The sequence below is a fragment of the Schistocerca americana genome, chromosome 2 (assembly GCF_021461395.2).
Source record: "Schistocerca americana isolate TAMUIC-IGC-003095 chromosome 2, iqSchAmer2.1, whole genome shotgun sequence".
In the NCBI taxonomy this organism is placed as follows: Eukaryota; Metazoa; Arthropoda; class Insecta; order Orthoptera; family Acrididae; genus Schistocerca; species Schistocerca americana.
In genome coordinates this window covers 130,223,234-130,244,249 of record NC_060120.1, presented here as the reverse complement: position 1 = coordinate 130,244,249, position 21,016 = coordinate 130,223,234, and the positions used below count along the sequence as shown (strand labels likewise).

General features: G+C 38.4%; 2 protein-coding genes across 3 annotated transcripts in view; one reads left to right on the top strand and one right to left on the bottom strand.

Annotated features, from left to right (window-relative positions):
* LOC124594794 (protein FAM92A) overlaps nt 1-16,592 on the bottom strand; it is a 197,918-nt gene extending 181,326 nt beyond the window's left edge. For both annotated transcript variants that reach the window (XM_047133212.1, XM_047133213.1), the window contains exon 1: nt 16,459-16,592. In XM_047133212.1, the coding sequence (XP_046989168.1) occupies nt 16,459-16,493 (35 nt within the window). In that variant the 5' untranslated portion in view covers nt 16,494-16,592. The remainder of the gene's footprint in view (nt 1-16,458) is intronic.
* Nucleotides 16,593-16,693: 101 nt separating this feature from the next.
* Nucleotides 16,694-18,521, top strand: LOC124594793 (uncharacterized protein At4g17910-like). The gene has a single exon (XM_047133211.1). The coding sequence runs from the start codon at nt 17,066-17,068 to the stop codon at nt 18,500-18,502; it is 1,437 nt and encodes a 478-aa protein (XP_046989167.1). The 5' UTR covers nt 16,694-17,065; the 3' UTR covers nt 18,503-18,521.
* The last annotated feature ends 2,495 nt before the right edge of the window (nt 18,522-21,016 follow it).

The following is a 21,016-nucleotide window of genomic DNA, read 5'->3' as shown; positions in this document are numbered from 1 at the left end:
ACGGAAGCTTGTGTTTCACATATTGTTCAGTGAAGATGTTTTGAAGACGTAGTTCCGTCGGTAAAGTGTAGCGTTGTATTAGAGCCTCTTTTAACGCTGCGCAATTGCGTTGTGACAAGGTATCTTCCACTTCTTCTATCGCTTTCAAGTCTAGACGTGAAACTAGAATGTTCAACTTATCAGTATCACAGGCTACCTTGCGTTGTTGAAATATACGTTCCGCCTGTGTGAACAACAGCTGTGGCCTCTTTGTCCAGGAAGCAGGGAGTTTGACATTTCCTTGGCCTATATGTGTACTTCTATGTACCCCTGTGGAAGAGCTTGCGGCAGCCGACGTACTTTTTTCCTCCTCAAAACTGTTTTCCGCTGCTAATGTCGGTGTAATCATTATTCCGACTTGGCGTGTGCGCTGTTGCGTCTTCTTCGCAGGGTCACCACTGTGGAGCCTTTCTAGTATGGCCGAACTATAGAATAATACGCAGTTGTTCAGAATAACTTTCATTACTTTAACACTCGAAAAAACAACGATAAACATTAACAACTCTAAGTCACTATGCCAACAGCGCCAAAGATTATGCTCTAATACGTCAGCGATACGATCTCGCTAAACTCACGTGGCAAAGAATGTCAAAGTGTTGCCACAGGTGTTTCATTAGAATTACCATCCACCACAAAACTTTATGTCACTTCATTACAAGTTCAGACATATGCTTTATTTTATTTTTAAAACTTCATTACTTATGAAATCATATTTAACGTCTTTCATGATTAGCTAACTGGACACACATGCTGCATAGGATTCCCAATCCAATACAAATATTTGCATCATGAAACTTCAAGTTCAGATTTGTTAATTGATCCTGGTGAAAACTTTGATATTTCAAGTCTTGTTTATTCTTAGTCAGCAATGACGATCAGTAGTATGCTTGAGTCTCACTTGGACACAAAAGCCTTTCTTATTGAACAATGGCTTTAGGTGCTGGATTTCAATTCAGAAGAAAACGGTCCATTATCTCATTTAGAGTCAAACATGTGCATAATTAGTTGCTTGTGAATAGCGTAAATATTTAATCTCACTTTCTCATAGTTAACAAGGACAATAGGTGACTTTAGAACAGCAAATTGGTCCTCATACTATCATTAAAGTGGAATTAATAGTAATACATTGTTGATGTTGATGTTAATCACAGTTTTTTTTTAACTGATTAGTTCAATAGACTATTTGTGTAAGACTATTTGCGAAGCAAGGGCAATAGTACTTCGAAATATCATAGGAATTTGTCAGTCTGTTCATTGTAGCAAAATTTCATATTAACAAAAAAATTGGGTTTGGCCAAGCACTACTGCATGATTTATGTGATTCACGTATTAGCTGCACTGGTTACTGATGAGCATAGCGAATTTTCTTAAATTGTCACTTATTTTAATAAATTGAGGACTGTCTCATCTCTGATAATGTGTTTTCTGATATTTAAAGTACTATGGTATAAATTTACATCTGGACTGAAGCTCTCAAGTGGTCGCCTATGGTAATCATCCTGTGTGGTCAAAACACGATACTGAAAAGTGATTAGGTGAAATGCAAGAAAGTTACATTACGTGGGTTGCATGCATATCAGGTAGAACACAATTCAGTTCATTTCAGTACTTATGAGTGTGACAGAAACAGTTCCAATGATGGCTTTGCCTCTTTTTAAGTCGGTATGGAATCGGTTTTGCTTTATCTTTTTCTTCTTTCTTCGTCGCCTTCGTTCTTGTTACCCAAAATTTCTGTGTCAGTCAGGTCACTTTAGACTTTCTATATAATCGTCAAAATGTAAAAAATCATCTAATGTCACATTATCTCATAAATTAGGAAGAAGTCCTCAAGTGTCGAGGAAACTGGAGTCAAATTCTCTGTTCTCTTGTATTTGCCACTCATTCTGTTGTTCCTTGATGAATCGTTAGTTTTTGAATAGTTCAAAATCATCGTCGGGGAAACACTTTTCCATCCTTTATCAGCAACAGACATTGCTGCTAATACTATTACGCTGGGCATCTGATCATCTTCAATGTTATCCAACAGGAACATCACAAATTCTAAGTGGTATTCTGTTTTAAAAATCTGAATTATCCCACTGTCAGGCGGTTTTAATTCGAAGATGTATTTTGTGGGACAAAATTTATTTTTCGCGCTGTCCAGAAACGTGCAGTTATTTTTTCATTTTTTCAGATTTAACTGTCAGTATAATAAATCTCTTTTCAGTATAATAAATCTCTTGTCACCAATACCTTTTTGTTGGAGCGGTAAGACATCGTGGAACTAGGCTTGCCATTCGTCCCGATACATCGCACCATCACCGTTCGGGACCTTCTTGTCCCGACATCCCGACAAAAAACAATTTTGCCTCGATTATCAAAATACCGTTACTAGCTTGGCTCAGGTACTGAAGTAACGCCATCTGTTAGCGAAATATGTAAATGCAGCCTTGGTTTCATTAATGACAACAAATTGATGTTGACAAGGTCGTCTAACAGATGTCGTCGCATGTTGTGAACTCTGTATCGACGATGCGAGCACCTTCTAGATCTAGCGGCATCATTCGAGAAAATAACACAATTCTCCAGTAATGTAGGGCTGGAACTATTTAAGCAGCGCCACGCAAAAAATTGGGCAGTTCCCATTTAAATAGCGATCTGATAAGACGAGTCTTTCTAAACGTAATACGAACAATGAGTGCAAGATGTGCTTTGATGACAAAAGTGTTATTGTCTATTGTTTGCCGTCTAATAGACTTATCATATCTTATGAAAATGCCTACAGATGGAAAAAGGAAGTGCCACTTTTCAGATTATTACGTAAAAGAATGGTCATTAGTCAAGAAAGGACATACGAATTAGAAGCAAAGTATGAGATTTGTAGCTGTTTCATCTTAGTAACTTATGGAGGTAAGGCAGATGTGAGACAGCACATGTCTACAAAGAATCATACAAATAGATTCGTGGTAGCATCGACGCCAAAGCCTATTTCTACATTCATAATTAAAGAAGATTCCCAGGAAGAATTGCTCGTTGGCGCTACGGAACTAACAACAGCTTTTAAGATTGTCAAGCATCATTAATCCTTCCTTTCTCTTGACTGTACCGTAAAACTGAATGCCACAGTGTATCCTGAGTCTAAAGCCGCCGCAGAGCAATCTACAGCAGGACCAACGCTACAGCGAATGTTAAAAGAATTCTCACACCACACTCCACGTCTGAATGCATAAAACAATTGCAAGAAGTTTCATTTTACGCCACAGGCAACTATGCATCGAACAACAAGGCTGAAAAGATGTTTCCTTTAGTTGTTCAGTACTTTACTGAAAGTGATGGAATCCTACAGAAACTGTTGAAGTTTAATACGCTGAATAATGAAACATCAGAGAAAAATGGAAAGTTGTGTCTAAACACTTTAAGACAACTGCAAATTCCATTAGATAAATTAATCGCTTTTTGTGGAGACAGTACCAATACCAACTTTGGAGGGTTTCATCGATGTGCCAGCGGATTGTGTTTCATCTAATTAAAGAAGAACTAGGAAAAAATATCGAAGGTATTGGATGTCCTGCCCATATTTTCCACAACGGTATATCAACTGCTGCTGGAGTCTGAACTATCGACACTGAAAGAAACAATCATCATGAAAATATTAAATTATTTTTCAATGTACAGGTAACGACAGAGAAACTGATAGAGTTCTGCATATACGTTGGTGCCAGTCTAAAGCAAATATATTACAAGGAAAAGATAGTCATATCAGATAACAAAATAAAGACAATGTGGGATATAGTGAAGGAGGAGACCGGTAGAACCAGACATGAAGGGGAACAAATAGCATTAAGAGTAAATGATACATTGGTGACAGATGTGTATAGTGTTGCAGAACTTTTTAACAAACATTTTATAACTGTTACTGAAAAGATGAGGTTGTCATGTTCGGTAGATGCTGCTATGGAATACCTCAGACCAGACATTTCAAGTAACTTCCATAATATGAATTTGACCCTCACTACCGCAACAGAAATAATGTCCATCATAAAATCTTTAAAATCGAAAACATCTAGTGGGTATGATGAAATATCAACAAAATTAATTAAAGAATGTGATTCTGAGCTAAGTAACATATTAAGCTATCTGTGTAACCAGTCGTTTGTCAGTGGAATATTTCCTGAATGGCTGAAATATGCTGAAGTTAAGCCACTGTTTAAGAAGGGAGATAAAGAAATAGCATCAAATTTAGGTCCAATTTCACTGTTGCCAGCATTCTCAAAAATTTTCGAAAAAGTAATGTACAGTCGGCTTTATAACGGTGTGTGGCGGAGGGTACCCTGAGTACCTCTATCGGTTCTCCCTTCTATTCCAGTCTCGTATTGTTCGTGGAAAGAAGGATTGTCTGTATGCATCTGTGTGGGCTCTAATCTCTCTGATTTTATCCTCATGGTCTCTTCGCGCGATATATGTAGGAGGGAGCAATATACTGCTTGACTCCTTGGTGAAGGTATGTTCTCGAAACTTCAACAAAAACCCGTACCGAGCTACTGAGCGTCTCTCCTGCAGAGTCTTCCACTGGAGTTTATCCATCATCTCCGTAACGCTCTCGCGATTACTAAATGATCCTGTAACTAAGTGTGCTGCTCTCTGTTGGACCTTCTCTCTCTCTTCTATCAACCCTATCTGGTTGCGCTATTCAAGCAGTGGACGAACAAGCGTACTGTAACCTACTTCCTTTGTTTTCGGATTGCATTTCCTTAGGATTCTTCCAATGAATCTCAGTCTGGCATCTGCTTTCCCGACGATCAAATTTATATGATGATTTCATTTTAAATCACTCCTAATGTGTACTCCCAGATAATTTATGGAATTATCTACTTCCAGTTGCTGACCTGCTATATTGTAGCTAAATGATAAGGGATCTTTCTTTCTATGTATTCGCAGCACATCACACTTGTCTACATTGAGATTCAATTGCCATTCCCTGCACCATGCGTCAATTCGCTGCAGATCCTCCTGCATTTCAGTACAATTTTCCATTGTTACAACCTCTCGATATACCACAGCATCATCCGCAAAAAGCCTCAGTGAACTTCCGATGTCATCCACAAGGTCATTTACGTATAATGTGAATAGCAATGGTCCTATTACACTCCCCTGCAGAACACCTGAAATCACTCTTACTTCGGAAGACTTCTCTCCATTGAGAATGACATGCTGCGTTCTGTTATCTAGGAACTCTTCAATTCAATCACACAATTGGTCTGATAGTCCATATTCTCTTACTTTGTTCATTAAACGACTGTGGGGAACTGTATCGAATGCCTTGCGGAAGTCAAGAAACACGGCACCTACCTGGGAACCCGTGTCTATGTCCCTCTGAGCCCCGTGGACGAATAGCGCGAGCTGGGTTTCACACGATCGTCTTTTTCGAAACCCATGCTGATTCCTACAGAGTAGATTTCTAGTCTCCAGAAAAGTCATTAAACTCGAACATAATTCGTGTTCCAAAATTCTACAACTGATAGACGTTAGAGATATAGGTCTATAGTTCTGCACATCTGTTCGACGTCCCTTCTTGAAAACGGGGATGACCTCCGCCCTTTTCCAATCCTTTGGAATGCTACGCTCTTCTAGAGACCTGTGGTACACCGCTGCAAGAAGGGGGGCATGTTCCTTCGCGTACTCTGTGTAAAATCGAACTGGTATCCCTTCAAGTCCAGCCGTCTTTCCTCTTTTGAGCGATTTTAAATGTTTCTCTATCCCCCTGTCATCTATTTCGATATCTACCATTTTGCCATCTGTGCGACAATCTAGAGAAGGCACTACAGTGGAGTCTTCCTCTGTGAAAGAGCTTTGGAAAAAGCATTTAGTATTTTGGCCATCAGTCTGACATCCTCTGTTTCAGTACCATTTTGGTCACAGAGTGTCTGGAAATTTTGTTTTGATCCACCTACCGCTTTGACATAAGACCAAAATTTCTTAGGATTTTCTGCCAAGTCAGTACAAAAGAACTTTGCTTTCGAATTCATTGAACGCCTCTCGCATAGCCCTCCTCACACTACATTTCGCTTCGCGTAATTTTTGTTCGTCTGCAAGGCTTTGGCTATGTTTATGTTTGCTGTGAAGTTCCCTTTGCTTCCGCAGCAGTTTTCTAGCTCGGTTGTTGTACCACGGTTGCTCTTTTCCATCTCTTACAATCTTGCTTGGCACGTACTCATCTAATACATATTGTACGATGGTTTTGAACTTTGTCCACTGATCCTCAACACTATCTGTACTTGAGACAAAACTTTTGTGTTCAGCCATCAGGTACTCTGAAATCTGCTTTTTCTCACTTTTGCTAAACAGAAATATCTTCCTACCTTTTTTAATGTTTCTATTTACGGTTGAAATCATCGATGCAGGAAACACTCAGGATAACATCAACAAGCCATATTACACTTACAAGATGTAACCATGACGTTTCCTCATAACATCTCCATCATTTGAAATTAACTGATACTGATACTTGTGACAAGAATGATCAGGAAATGTGAGAAATTTAATCTTTTCTTTTTTAAGTGAAGGAAGTACATGAGAGCCATGGGAGATATGTACAAGGACTCAAAAAACTGAAGATATCCTTTATTATTAATATCCAGTGTCTTCTATCATCAAGCATTCAAAACGTTTATTCCAGAAAATGATTTAAAAATCTAAATTCGGAATTTATAGTATTGAGTACTGAAAACACTTTCCTTGTTACTTTATGTATGTATGAAACAAAACCACTTCATTAGTATTTTGATCAATTTTTTATCGATGTCTTGTACAATTAATGTTATATTTATTAAATTATTTGTGTTGGAAATTTGAAGCTGTTGCTATGAACCCTTTGCATTATTGTTCTGTGTGGTTTTATTTTACATTGTGCAATAGGTAATATTACGTTTGTGCTGTGTGGAAATTAACCTTAAATTTCTAGTTTCAAACTATAATCACTTTTTACTGACTGAATAAAAAAACATCCATATAAATTAATTGTGAAAGTCAACTGTAAATGTTCAGACAATCTGTCTATATATTTTGGAATCTGAGTTTTTATCATATAACATGGTAGCTGCATGGTGCACTAGCATGGAAGACCATACAAAAATACATAAATAAAGTTTGAATTCACTTTGTCAAGCATTGTCACACTAAAGATAAATACCATCTCATTCAGACCTCCTTCCTCTCAATGCTTGTCAAGTAATTCTTTAGTGCCCTTATTTATTTTCTATAAAATGCTCCATCCTTCATAGAATTTCAAGGTTTATGAGCAGATAGACAATGATAATTTGATGCTAGTTCTTTTCTAATGGTTCCTAGGAGTTCAAGTGCAACATGGTGTGCATATTATTGAGCATCATTATCATCAAAGAGTAAGTTGTGAACAATAGTGAATGAACAATGACACAATAATTCCAACTGTTCATTATCATTCACTTCGACCCATAAAGAAATGTTTAGATGTGATGGAATGGATGAGAATAGGACAGAATGAGCATCAAAGCTTATTCTTATAATTATTTCTGTGTTCGAATGACTGTTTACATGTGTTTTGTTTGGTACATTGCTAGAATTGTAATGTGAGCACTCCATTGGTGATAAAACAAACAAAGTTGCCAGGAAAAGAAAAAAGGAGGGTGACTGTATTTTTACTCTAGCATGAAATGTGTTGTAGTCAGTGCAATCGTGATTGCACTGATGCTCCATCCTTTCTTAGCCATGTAACAAAACATTAGTAAACTATTTTAGGTATCTGCTTACTACAATTAAGGAAAAACTACAAAGCAAGACACTAACACCCACAACTAACATCAACAGAAGAAAGATTAGCACATACTATTCAGTTCTTAGCTGGAGACTATTATGTTAGTCTTAAGTGTTTGTTTCACATTTCATCTCTTTCCGAGCTGGTGCTCTCTTCCCTCAGTCCTCTCTTGCAGAAGGCATTTAATGACTTTATCTTCTTTCTCACCTCCCCTGTCGGACTTTGAGTGCTAACAGCTTTTGTTCTCTAATTTGTGCTGTGGATCTCTCTGATCCCACAAACGTATTTGACATGTATGTTTTGCTCTTAACAATATTACATTATATTCTACCTAACAAAACTATCATTTAATAACGATGGTACTTCAGGCACCAACAGTAATGGACTACTACAATTCTACATTAAGGTGCACATACTTTTTAAATTCTTCGTACAATATCCATAAAATCTTAGTTTAGCCAATGTAAACTCTGTTCAGATGTAAAACTTCTGTGATGATGTGGTAGTTTCATCAGTAATTGTGAGCGTTCTATCTGTCGGATTATTTATGTAGACTTCTTGTAGAATTTCCACATTAAAATCAGTAACCTTGGACTTTATTTTCTTGTAGGAAACTTGATAATGGATTCTTGCCATACCCAAAATAGCAGACGTCACACACGTATAAATATATACGGCTTGGTAGCCATTAAGATCTACATCTACATCTACATTTATACTCTGCAAGCCACCCAACGGTGTGTGGCGGAGGGCACTTTACGTGCCACTGTCATTACCTCCCTTTCCTGTTCCAGTCGCGTATGGGTCGTGGGAAGAACGAGTGTCTGAAAGCCTCCATGCGCGCTATAATCTCTCTAATTTTACATTCGTGATCTCCTCGGGAGGTATAAGTAGGGGGAAGCAATATATTCGATACCTCATCCAGAAACGCACCCTCTCGAAACCTGGCGAGCAAGCTACACCGCGATGCAGAGCGCCTCTCTTGCAGAGTCTGCCACTTGAGTTTGTTAAAACATCTCCGTAACGCTATCACGGTTACCAAATAACCCTGTGACGAAACGCGCCGCTCTTCTTTGGATCTTCTCTATCTCCTCCGTCAACCCGATCTGGTACGGATCCCACACTGATGAGCAATACTCAAGTATAGGTCGAACGAGTGTTTTGTAAGCCACCTTTGTTGATGGACTACATTTTCTAAGGACTCTCCCAATGAATCTCAACCTGGTACCCGCCTTACCAACAATTAATTTTATATGATCATTCCACTTCAAATCGTTCCGCACGCATACTCCCAGATATTTTACAGAAGTAACTGCTACCAGTGTTTGTTCCGCTATCATATAATCATACAATAAAGGAGCCTTCTTTCTATGTATTCGCAATACATTACATTTGTCTATGTTAAGGGTCAGTTGCCACTCCCTGCACCAAGTGCCTATCCGCTGCAGATCTTCCTGCATTTCTCTACAATTTTCTAATGCTGTAACTTCTCTGCATACTACAGCATCATCCGCGAGAAGCCGCATGGGACTTCCGACACTATCTACTAGGTCATTTATATGTATTGTGAAAAGCAATGGTCCCATAACACTCCCCTGTGGCACGCCAGAGGTTACTTTAACGTCTGTAGACGTCTCTCCATTGATAACAATATGCTGTGTTCTGTTTGCTAGAAACTCTTCAATCCAGCCACACAGCTGGTCTGATATTCTGTAGGCTCTTACTTTGTTTATCAGGCGACAGTGCGGAACTGTATCGAACACCTTCCGGAAGTCAAGAAAAATAGCATCTACCTGGGAGCCTGTATCTAATATTTTCTAAGATCATTTCAGTGCAGATGCACTGTCTCTCCTGAGCCCTTGCAGGAATCTAGCATGATGCAATGAGCAATGAGTAAGGTGGACAGAACGTGCTATGCAAATAGTGTGTGACAAGATGGGATATAGATAGAGAAAGCCCACTTCCATGTGATAGGATATGTCAATACACAAATTGTTGAATATGGGCAACGGAAAACCCACATGCAAATCAACCAGTACCACTTCATCCTGGAAAGGTCACTGTGTGGTGCGGGTTTACAGAATCATTTCTCATAGGGCCATATTTTTTTGAAGAGACAGGTGCTTCTGGTCCTGTTACCTGTACCGTCACTGGTAAGCACTATGAGTGTCTTTTGCACAATTCGTCATTCCAGCTTTCCAACATCGTGGATGTGTGGATGGGATCATTTTTATGCAAGATGGCGCACCTCCACACATTGCAAATCCAGTTAAAAGCAGTTTCTTGAAGCGCAATTTTGGAAATATTAAAATTTTCAGCCGTCATTTCCATACAGCCCGGCTGTCCCAATCACCTGATCTTAATCCGTGTGACTTTTGGCTCTGGGGCTAACTGAAAGATGTTGTGTTCAGTGTTCCGATTGGAAGTTTACCTGCATTGAAGGCATGCATTGTGCAACACATTCTGAATGTGACCTGGAAACACTTTGATCAGTTGTGGAAAATGCTGTTTCTCGATTTCAACTTGTTGCAGTAAACGATGGACAGTATATTGAACATGTTTTGCGCCAGTGAATTAATAGAGTGATTTGATTCTGATTGATGCTTTTTATATGTTTTTTGGCCTCAGGACGATTAAAAACAGATGTGATTGATGCTCTTTAAGCGGTTTTTGACCTCAAGACAACTAAAAACCGATTTTTTCCATCCGATCTGATATGACCTTGCCATGGTGAATGGGCTTACGTAACTAACAGTATCACACCATACACCCATGTACACTGAGTAGTATAGTTTGTTTAACATCAAAGGTACACCTTAGTTGCATGATTCTTTTGTCATTTGCAGTAGATCACTATCAAATTATGATGGTTACAGCGCCATCTATTGCTACATTTTGTAACTATTTATTTTTCTTCTGCTATACGTTTTCTCCCTTCTCCAGTAATATTCCGTTGCAATTTGACATCATTCTTATTAGTGGTGTTATTTATATAGTAGTTTGAAAATTTAATTATTATCACCCTGTATATATTATAGCCAAGAAATGCAGCTTTGCTGAGGTATTTAGTTATAGCCATGTCCACACCCACACCACATAGCAACTGGCCTTGTGCTTAATGTTTATTATATCATATCTCCCGAACTATGTGTCATGCTGCTATGCTATAATTGTGTTGATGGGATCTGTAGCATCGAAGTAATACATTTACACATCATGTATAATACAACAGTTCTTCATACATCTCACTGTTTATGATGTGATATCTAATGAACTACATGACTGACATGATCTATTGTGATTTGTTGTATACAGAATTAGTAGCAAAGGAGTGATAAATTTAAATGTCATGCATGATGCAGCAGTGTTTCACACATCTCTTGCTTTATGGTATCACACCTCCAGAACTATGTGTTGTACGATATGCACTACTGGCCATTAAAATTGCTACACCAAGAAGAAATGCAGATCATAAACGGGTATTCAATGGACAAACATATTATACTAGAACTGACATGTGATTACATTTTCACACAATTTGGGTGCATAGATCCTGAGAAATCAGTACCCAGAACAACCACCTCTGGCTGTAATAACGGCCTTGATACGCTTGGACATTCAATCAAACACAGCTTGGATGGCGTGTACAGGTGCCACTGGCAATGCAGCTTCAACACAATACCACAGTTCATCAAGAGTAGTGACTGGCGTATTGTGACGAGCCAGTTTCTCAGCCACCATTGACCAGGCGTTTTCAATTGGTGAGAGATCTGGAGAATGTGCTGGCCAGGGCATCAGTCGAACATTTTATCTATCCAGAAAGGCCCGTACAGGACCTACAACATGCGGTCGTGCATTATCCTGCTGAAATTTATGGTTTTGCAGGGATTGAATGAAAGGTAGAGCCACGGGTCGTAACATATCTGATATGTAACGTCCACTGTTCAAAGTGCCGTCAATGCGAACAAGAGGTGACCGAGACACGTAACCAATGGCACCCCATACCATCACGCCGGGTGATACGCCAGTATGGCAATGACAAATACACGCTTCCAATGTGCGTTCACCGCGATGTCGCCAAACACGAATGCGACCATCATAATGCTGTAAACAGAACCTGGATTCATACGAAAAAATGACGTTTTGCCATTCGTACACCCAGGTTCGTCGTTGAGTACACCATCGCAGGCGCTCCTGCCTCTGATACAGCGTCAAGGGTAACCGCAGCCATGGTTTCCGAGCTGATAGTCCATGCTGCTGCAAACGTCGTCTAACTGTTTGTGTAGATGGTTGTTGTCTTGCAAATGTCCCCATCTGTTGACTCAGGGATCGAGACGTGGCAGCACGATCCGTTACAGCCATGCAGATAAGATGCCTGTCATCTCGACTGCTAGCGATACGATAAACCGAAATCGCGATAGGCTACAATTCGACCTTTATCAAAGTCGGAAACTTGATGGTAATAATTTCTCCTCCTTACACGAGGCATCACAACAACGATTCACCAGGCAACGCCGGTCACCTGCTGTTCCTGTATGAGAAATCGGTTGGAAACTTTCCTCATGTCAGCACATTGTAGATGTCGCCACCGGCGCCAACCTTGTGTGAATGCTCTGAAAAGCTAATCATTTGCATATCACTGCATCTTCTTCTTGTCGGTTAAATTTCGCGTCTCTAGCACGTCATCTTCGTGGTGTAGCAATTTTAATGGCCAGTAGTATAATTTTGCACTTACATTCAGTGGTATTGTGCATACTGTCTGTTAGATGTGTCGCAAATACAACTAGTAGCATAGAAGTAACAAATTATAGTCATGCCTCAACCAGTACTTTTACTACATGAACAGCAGGAGAGTAATAAGTGATAAACATTTCTCCAATCATCATTTTGTAGGGGTAGTCAGCGAGAACAAATTTTGTAAAAGTTTTAATTTAGTGTAAGGGTTTTTGAAAGTCGCTAAGTGCACTCATTTACAAATACTGCATGGATAAAGTCTGGGAATTAACGATCATGGTCTATACTCGTTTTTCATTAGCACGCCTTTCACAGCTAGGTAGTTCTTAGCCCTACAGTGATTGTTGCCTGATTGTAAGATTCATATGTATCATGTTTGGTTGAAATTGATCCATTGATGTAGGAGGAGACATGGAATGCACACACACACACACACACACACACACACACAGACACACACACACACACACACATGAACACAAACACACACATCTAATTATATAATGCGTATGGATATTTGTCCTACTAGCAGATGACAGAAATTTTTTTATGTGCTAAGGGAACAAAATTTTATTTTTTGTGTCTGCTCATGAAAGTTAATTGACATACACTGCAAATTACAGAAGTCCTGAGATAGAACCCTGTGGAATAATGTGCCTAGTTTTTATCTAATTCTAGAATGCTTTTGCTTTGTAATGGATACAAATTTAATACAATTTTCTTTGTAGGATGTGGATTAGGTAAGCTGATGACTATCTATCTGCAGTGTCGACTATTTCATGGTAATTTAAATTCTGGTTGATCATATTGTAGTTATTATAATCAAAAAAAACATTCCATATTGTAGCACTCACGAATTGTGATGTATCACCTCTGAGGTTCAATGTAGCTTCTTATACTGGCAGTTCTCTTGGAAGTTTGAAATCCATGTCACTGATATTGTTTTTAAATTATCTTGTATATTACCTTCCCACAGCTTCCTGAAAAGCCCACCAATTACATAAAGCAGTAGATTATCACTACTGTTTTATTTCCTTTCTTGTGTTAGTGCTTGAGAACGGCATAATAAAGTCTATCTAGGAAATTATCACTCTGGAGGTATCTACCGTAATTTTATTGCAGCATAAAATGGTAAAGCAAGTGGGAACTGAAAATTTCCAATAGATAAAGAGAGTATCACAACTGCAAGTTAATAACCTTTTGATAGATCCCAGAATTTGTTTTAGACCAGAAACCTTGTTCACTGGTAGACCAGTAATGATGTCTGAGTATAGAGTTTTCTATATCAAAGGATATCATAATCTGCATGTAGTATTAAGACCGCTTCTTCCTTATTGCCAAATCCAGGAATGATGCTGTTCGCGCAGGTCGAGAAACAGGTGGGTAATGCATTGTTGCCGGTATCATGTGAAAGTTGTGATACCCAAATAAACACGTTTTGCCCTTGTTGTAAGCATCTATCCTGCAAATTATGTCTCTCACTCACTTATGTAGAATTTTTCGCTTATTACCACCATCAGCCATGGGAACTCTAAACTAATGGAACCATAATTCACTAACTAAATTACTGTAATCACGTTTAATGCTCGCAGTGGGTACGACATTTCCAGCAGAGTTCTCAGAACACTATTTAACGCTCACTGGCTGTCATAGAACGCATGATGTAGGTGTGCAACGAGCCTAAACTCGACCAGCATCATTTCTGATTCCAGCTACAGAGTCCAAAGAACTCTTCTCTGAAAATACATTATACTCAAGATGAAAATTCAGTCTGTGATGTGACAGAAAGAACTGAAATGTCAAGACCGATTCAAACTGGACATCAGAAGAACAAAAGACGATGTCACCATCAAATTCATGTGTTCACACTAGATGGAAAGTCAACATGTCATATGCTTGAAGTCAGATAATGGGATACCATCCATTGTAGGCTACAAAATGTCAGAATACAGTATCAGAATTAAGGAACTAGCAATGATAAAGTTTATGAATGGTCCAATGAAACTTCATGATTCATATTCTTGAAAAATTTTGTATTTTAAACTGCTGAGAAGTGAAACAATAGGGAGTGTTTTCCAAAAATTTCAAAACATTGACATTTATGTGGTTGAGAAAATACATACATACTAACAAAAAATGGCTCTGAGCACTATGGGACTTAACTTCTAAGGTCTGTCTTGTCCTGTGACATGAGCAACCAGGTTGTGGGATGCTTTATAAAATAGACAATAATGAGAAATGGTTCAAGTGGCTCTGAGCACTATGGGTCTTAACATCTGTGGTCATCAGTCCCCTAGAACTTAGAACTACTTAAACCTAACTAACCTGAGGACATCACACACATCCATAACTGAGGCAGGATTCGAACCTGCGACCGTAGAATTCGCGCGGTTCCAGACCGTAGCGCCTAGAACCACTCGGCCACCCTGGCTGGCCATACTAACACATCAATTATGTTTACAAAGCAATACTTACTGCTTTTGACTTCTTCCATTGTTATAATTTTCTTTCTAAGTACCCACAACGCCGGAAAAGCCTTATTTCTCCAACAATACTTCTATTAAGATATATAGATAGATATTTAATGAAAATGGTTTCATAAATCCATATTCGCATTTATTCTCAATGGAGGCTTTTTCTTTGTCCAAGTACTTTAAAATCTGAGTCATTTTCCGATTTCAAATATCAGATCTCTTTTGTCGAAGAACACTCATGGAAAAAAATGTCAGAGAGATTTTGGAACATTTCAGTGTGTCACAAAAGCAAAGCAGACAACAAAACAAAGATTAATAACCACAAATGCATGAATTACACAACAAAGACTGAGAATTCCAATCGGTTAACTTCTGATGTTATGTAGCAGAGGACAAAACAGTCTCCCTACCATCAGCGCCAAAACTTTCTTCCTGAGAAACACTAGCGGCTCGTTCAGCCCCCTTCCATTGACAGTGTATGCCATCTTTTGAAATACACTATGGGATGTCTTGACCTTCCGTTCCATCACGTTTCGTGACGTCAATTGTGTATCACTTCACAGTAACTATGTCAATATTTCAACGTACTGCGATACATTCACTCTGGTGAAGTACACTAATAATAAATTGTGGCTAATAATCTTCTTTGAACGTAGGTCCACAGTTACCGAGTAAAAAAAATTTAAAAGCCTCCATAAACAAATCGCAATTTCTGATAAAGTACTTTATGTAAAGAAATGTATGTTAGGAGAAAATCACGTATTTTGAAAAAAGGCCACTGCTCCTGCTCCTCCTCTTAACGCAATTGTTGCTGTTTCTATATAATACTTCAAAGAGTTTATTTAACTTTGTATATCACATTATGTACAGCCTACCTAGGTCTTAATGTCAAAGTCATAGCTTATTTAATACGAACATAAGTGCTATCGTTTAGTAGAATTTACATCTCCAAATTCAAATATCCTGGCTAATAAGGAACTTCTGGCTTAGGTTTGGCAAGGGCGTGCCCATATGATGTGATTGTACAGAGGACAGTGCAGATGTCAGCAATGGATCATCATGACTGTGGGGTCCGATATGACTTCTAAATCCTAGATGGAGATGCATAAGCACCTGGCAATTTTTTTCCTCTAGAATTCAACAATTTTTCAGCCATTTGTAGAGTACAAATAAAGAACAACTACCAACTATTTTTGGTTATTACTGTTCCCCAAGATACAACTAAGAAATTGTAAACCTAATGCAGGTCGTCATGCTCATTTGTGTGTTTAATTTTTAATCGACCCTGTTTTATGTCTTGCTCTTTATTCACGTGCATTGTGGTTGCAAACGATGATTCCATTGGTTTTACTGTGAGGTGCTTAGGTTAGGAAACAAACCCCGCAATACAGAATATGTGCGAAACGTGCGTTAAAATCCTAGCAAAATTTTAGTTCTTACCAAGCCATATTCTGTGCCCGGTTGCTGGACATCATCTTCTTTTTTCACATAAAGGCGATTCAGTTAGTATACGCGAAGTATTTTTGTCAGTTACGATGAAAACGTAACCTGCTGACAAACAGTAACACATTACACATTAGGTACGTCGACTTCAAAACTTGTTACCATGGTTACTGTTTGCAACAAACGCCACCTGCGTGTTCGATTAATCGTTCGGTGCGTATTATCGATGTACTTGCAAATTTGTTGATCATTGATATTTTGAGTTAGGAGTTTCGTGCTGGGCGGTGTTATATATATATTATACAGTATATACGAAATGTGTGGAAGTATGCGGGAGAAGCGAAGAAGAAATACTCGATTTGGAAGTAACACAACTATTTCAGATTGATCTGGAGCCAGCATTCAGCATTGTTGTGAATTCTATTAATGAGTGTAATATCATTAATGTGAAGATAAACGTGTATTGGAATAATTTACCTTGTTAGCCCACAACATTTCGAAACACCTTCGGAGTCGGTGTGACAATGTACACTTTACGTATCAGATGATCAATGCGTGTTTTTTACCATATTTTACGGAATTTGTGAGCTATTAGGACACTGTAATGATGGACAGCCTACAATACAAAAAGCTTCAGAATGACCATGTATCAAATCTTAATGGAACAACTCGTTTTGAAACCATATTACAAGTGGCACCTATCCCATTCTCAACATTACTTTCGTTGTTAGCGGTACCGCTATTGGTATCCGTGAGATGCGGAAGCCGCACAGCATACTTTGTTAAGTTTTCTGCCGAATTTTGTGTATTAGTTTTGCCTATTACTTTAACACTGACAGTCTTTAATGATGCGTTACATTTGGTTATTATTTTCTTAATGTTGCTGGTGTCATTAGCAACATATACACACACAAGAAACTGTCATCGCACAGATTATCTTAACTATTTACAAGAACTTTGGGTATCAAAAATTTCTTGTAAGAGTGTGCCTTTTGTAACAATGTTCAGAGCAATAACGAACCTGGTAACTGTGCTGTGTATATTAGCCGTGGATTTCACAATTTTTCCACGAAAGTTTGCAAAAACAGAGTATTTTGGCTATTCGGTAATGGATGTAGGTGTAGGTTTGTTCTGCATTTCAAATGCAATTGTTTCTCCTGAAGTTAGACATGCAAATAATATGACATATAATTCCTCAAAATATATTTTAAAGAGTGTAATTAGCTGTCTACCACTATTTGTCCTTGGAGTAGCAAGGTTTTTCACGTTGACAAACATTGAATATCAGGTACATGTTACAGAATATGGTGTTCACTGGAATTTTTTTCTAACCCTTGCTTTTGTGAAGATTTTTTCATCTGTGATAATATATTTAATCGGCTTTGAATATTTGTGGTTATTGTCAGTATTAGTGTCATTTTTTCATCAGTGTTTTCTGAATGCTGGCGTTCAAGATTTGGTACTCTCTCACAACAACATACGATCCAGTTTTTTGACAGCTAACTGTGAAGGACTTGCTTCACTAGCAGGTTACCTAGCTATTTATTTTGCCGGAATGTATATTGGTGGAATTATCAGAGATACGGGGAGTCTTTTCTGTGACTATGTGTATTTAACATTAAAACTTGCACTTGGAATTGTGATTATGTGGGAAAGTACAATTTTAGCAGAGTACTATTTTGGGGTATCACGCAGACTTGCCAATACTGGCTATGTCATTTGGGTTCTGTGTGTATCACTCATATTCTTCGAAATGTTTTTGTTTTGCTCTCTTGCAGTTCATTCTATAAAAATGTATACAACTAAAATGACGAGACAGTTTGAAATTAATTATGTACCAATGCTGTATGATGCTGTGAATTTTAATGGCCTGGCATGTTTCCTGTTCGCAAATATTCTTACTGGTGTAGTAAATTTATGTTTCTACACACTAACCTTTTCAAAATTTTCTGGTATTATCATGGTCATATTGTACATGGGCACTGTATGTTTAAGTATTGCAACACTCTACTGGAAGAAAATAAAGCTTAAATTTTGGTGAAAATTGTTTTGGTTTGAAACATGATCTTATGAATCATGTGAAATGTAGATGATGTGATAGCATTAAATCAAGTAAAATATTCCATTGAATATGTATGGAGATAATTTGATTGCCATTCAGAACATTAAGAGATTGATTGAGGTGATGCTGCAGTGAGACAGAACTTATATTCAGTCGGAGGAGAGGGTTTCAAATCTGCATTCAACTATCATCACTTAAATTTTATATATTAAGGCTGAGGTGTTAAGTTCAACTAGGCCACTGCCAAAAATAAAAGTGGCAGGGAAGAACACTTATAAAGATAAGATGAGAGGAATTAGTAATGGAAAATTCCTAATTTTGTATAAATAGTTCTCATTCAGTTGAATGATTTTTGTGGTCATGGACTATCTTGCAGCTGATGAAGGGGATTAGCATGCTTACTAAAAGTATGAATTTTTTAAAACTAATGACTGATTGTATATAAAGATGACATCTTGAGCTGTTGTGTTTTCTGTTGGATATCTGTGTTGTCCATGCACAATATTTGAACAGTGTGACTCCATCTGGTGCACCTGATGAAGGCGAGCCATATTGTTCAAATGTTGTGCATGGTCAATGCTGATATCCAGCAGAATACCTGACACCCCAAGATGTCAACAGATTGGCAGGAAAGCCTGAAGAATTACAGTAAAATGGCTGATGAAGCATACATATTCTTCAGTGAGATCTGAACTTACAGCGAAGTCATCCTTCTGTTCGAAAAGTGACCACATTATGCTGAACTTATCACCTGCTACTGTGTTGGTCATTCTATCATTGCCATAATATTATGGCTAAAGTTGATAATTTGGAAACTGAAAAATAAGTTTAGGTCCAGCTTCTAGGTGGAATGGATTTCCTGGGCTCGAAAACTGAATTTACGAACTCGATGTTATACCTTAAGTGAGAGTCATGCCAAATATGTCATCAAAATGATAAGAAAATAATGAGAGAATTTCTGGAGCCAATCTGTTTCTTAAAGTGAACCAAGAATGTCACACACTTGTGAAGCATGGCCTGCTGTCAGCTGACTGTTAAAAACATGGTACAGGCAGATGCCAAGTTGACCAGGGGCAAAATAGCAAAAGAATTGGTCAGTGAGTTATGTACCCATTTAAGTAAACTGGGATGAAACATTGCAGTTGCCTACGATGTCCTGAAGAAATTAAACCAATGACTGTGTGCAATGTAAGTTTTTTTTCTTCTAGCTGCTGTATCAACAAAAGAAGAAGCAGTTGTCATAAAAAGGCCTAGATTGTGATTGTTAAGCAACACTGTTTTTCAGTCTCTAATAACCAAAAGAGCAAAAAGTATTATTTAATTGTAATGATTACCACATGACCACTGAGGATTCTGTGTCAGAAAAAGCAAAAGGTGCCTTATGAATGAGCTTTTCAATCTTATGCTTAAGGGAGCAAGAAACCAGAATAACAATAAGAGCAGGAGGGTCAGAAAGCTGAATGTTGGGTGTAGCTTCTATGGAGCTTTGTACAGTTGGTTTGTATGAGAGCGTCGCACAAATGCGCAACAAACTTAGTAACAAAAGCTGTAATTGAGGTGGTGTGCATCATGGAAGGGTTTACTACTTCCTCACATATACATCTCTCAAAATGACCACAACGAGAAATTAGCGCTAATAGGGAGGCTTACCGATGGTCATTTTTCTTATGCACCATTTGCGAGTGGAACAGGGAAGGGGGGGTTCAGTAAGTAATATCAGAAGTATCTTCCACCAAACACCATTCGGTGGCTTGTGGAGTACAATGTAGATCCTGTATGTACTATCTTTATCACTTAATGGGTAATCTAAGTCGTGGTTCATGGTGCCCTGTCTCAGTTGCAGGTTGCCTAAGTAACAGCTTCCAGGGGCTACAAAAATGTGATTTTCAGTATTTCATATAATTACTGATCCAAAAGGTAGGGAAGATTAAAGGAATAATGAAATTTGTTTGACATGTGTAGTGCGTTTGTCAAAGAAACAACATATTAGAGGCTAGTCTGACCAGTTCTTTAGTACTACTACAGCATTTATAGCCCTGAAGTAAGCATGATGGCAGAGACCGAATGAACTGAGAGAGGACATCTATCTTGTATCATTACTAGTCATTTCCTTTCCTGTTCCACTCACAAATAGAGTGTAGGAAAAATGGCTGTCTACATGCCTCCATACAAGCTCTAATTTCTCTTACCTTTGTTTTCCATATATGAAAAGTGGCAGCAGTAGAATCGTTGTGCAGTCAGCTTAAAATTCCGGTTCTCTAAATTTTCTCAGTAGTGTTCCTCAAAAAGAATGTCACCTTCCCTCCAGGGTTTCCCATTGGGGTTCCTGAATCATCTCCGTAGCACTTACATGTTGACTGAACCTACCAGTAACAAATCTAGTTGGCCCGCCTCTGAATCACTTCATTATCTTTCTTTAATCCAACCTGGTGGGGATCCCAAACACTCTAGCACTATTCAAGATTGGTTCACACTAGTGTACCATACACGGTA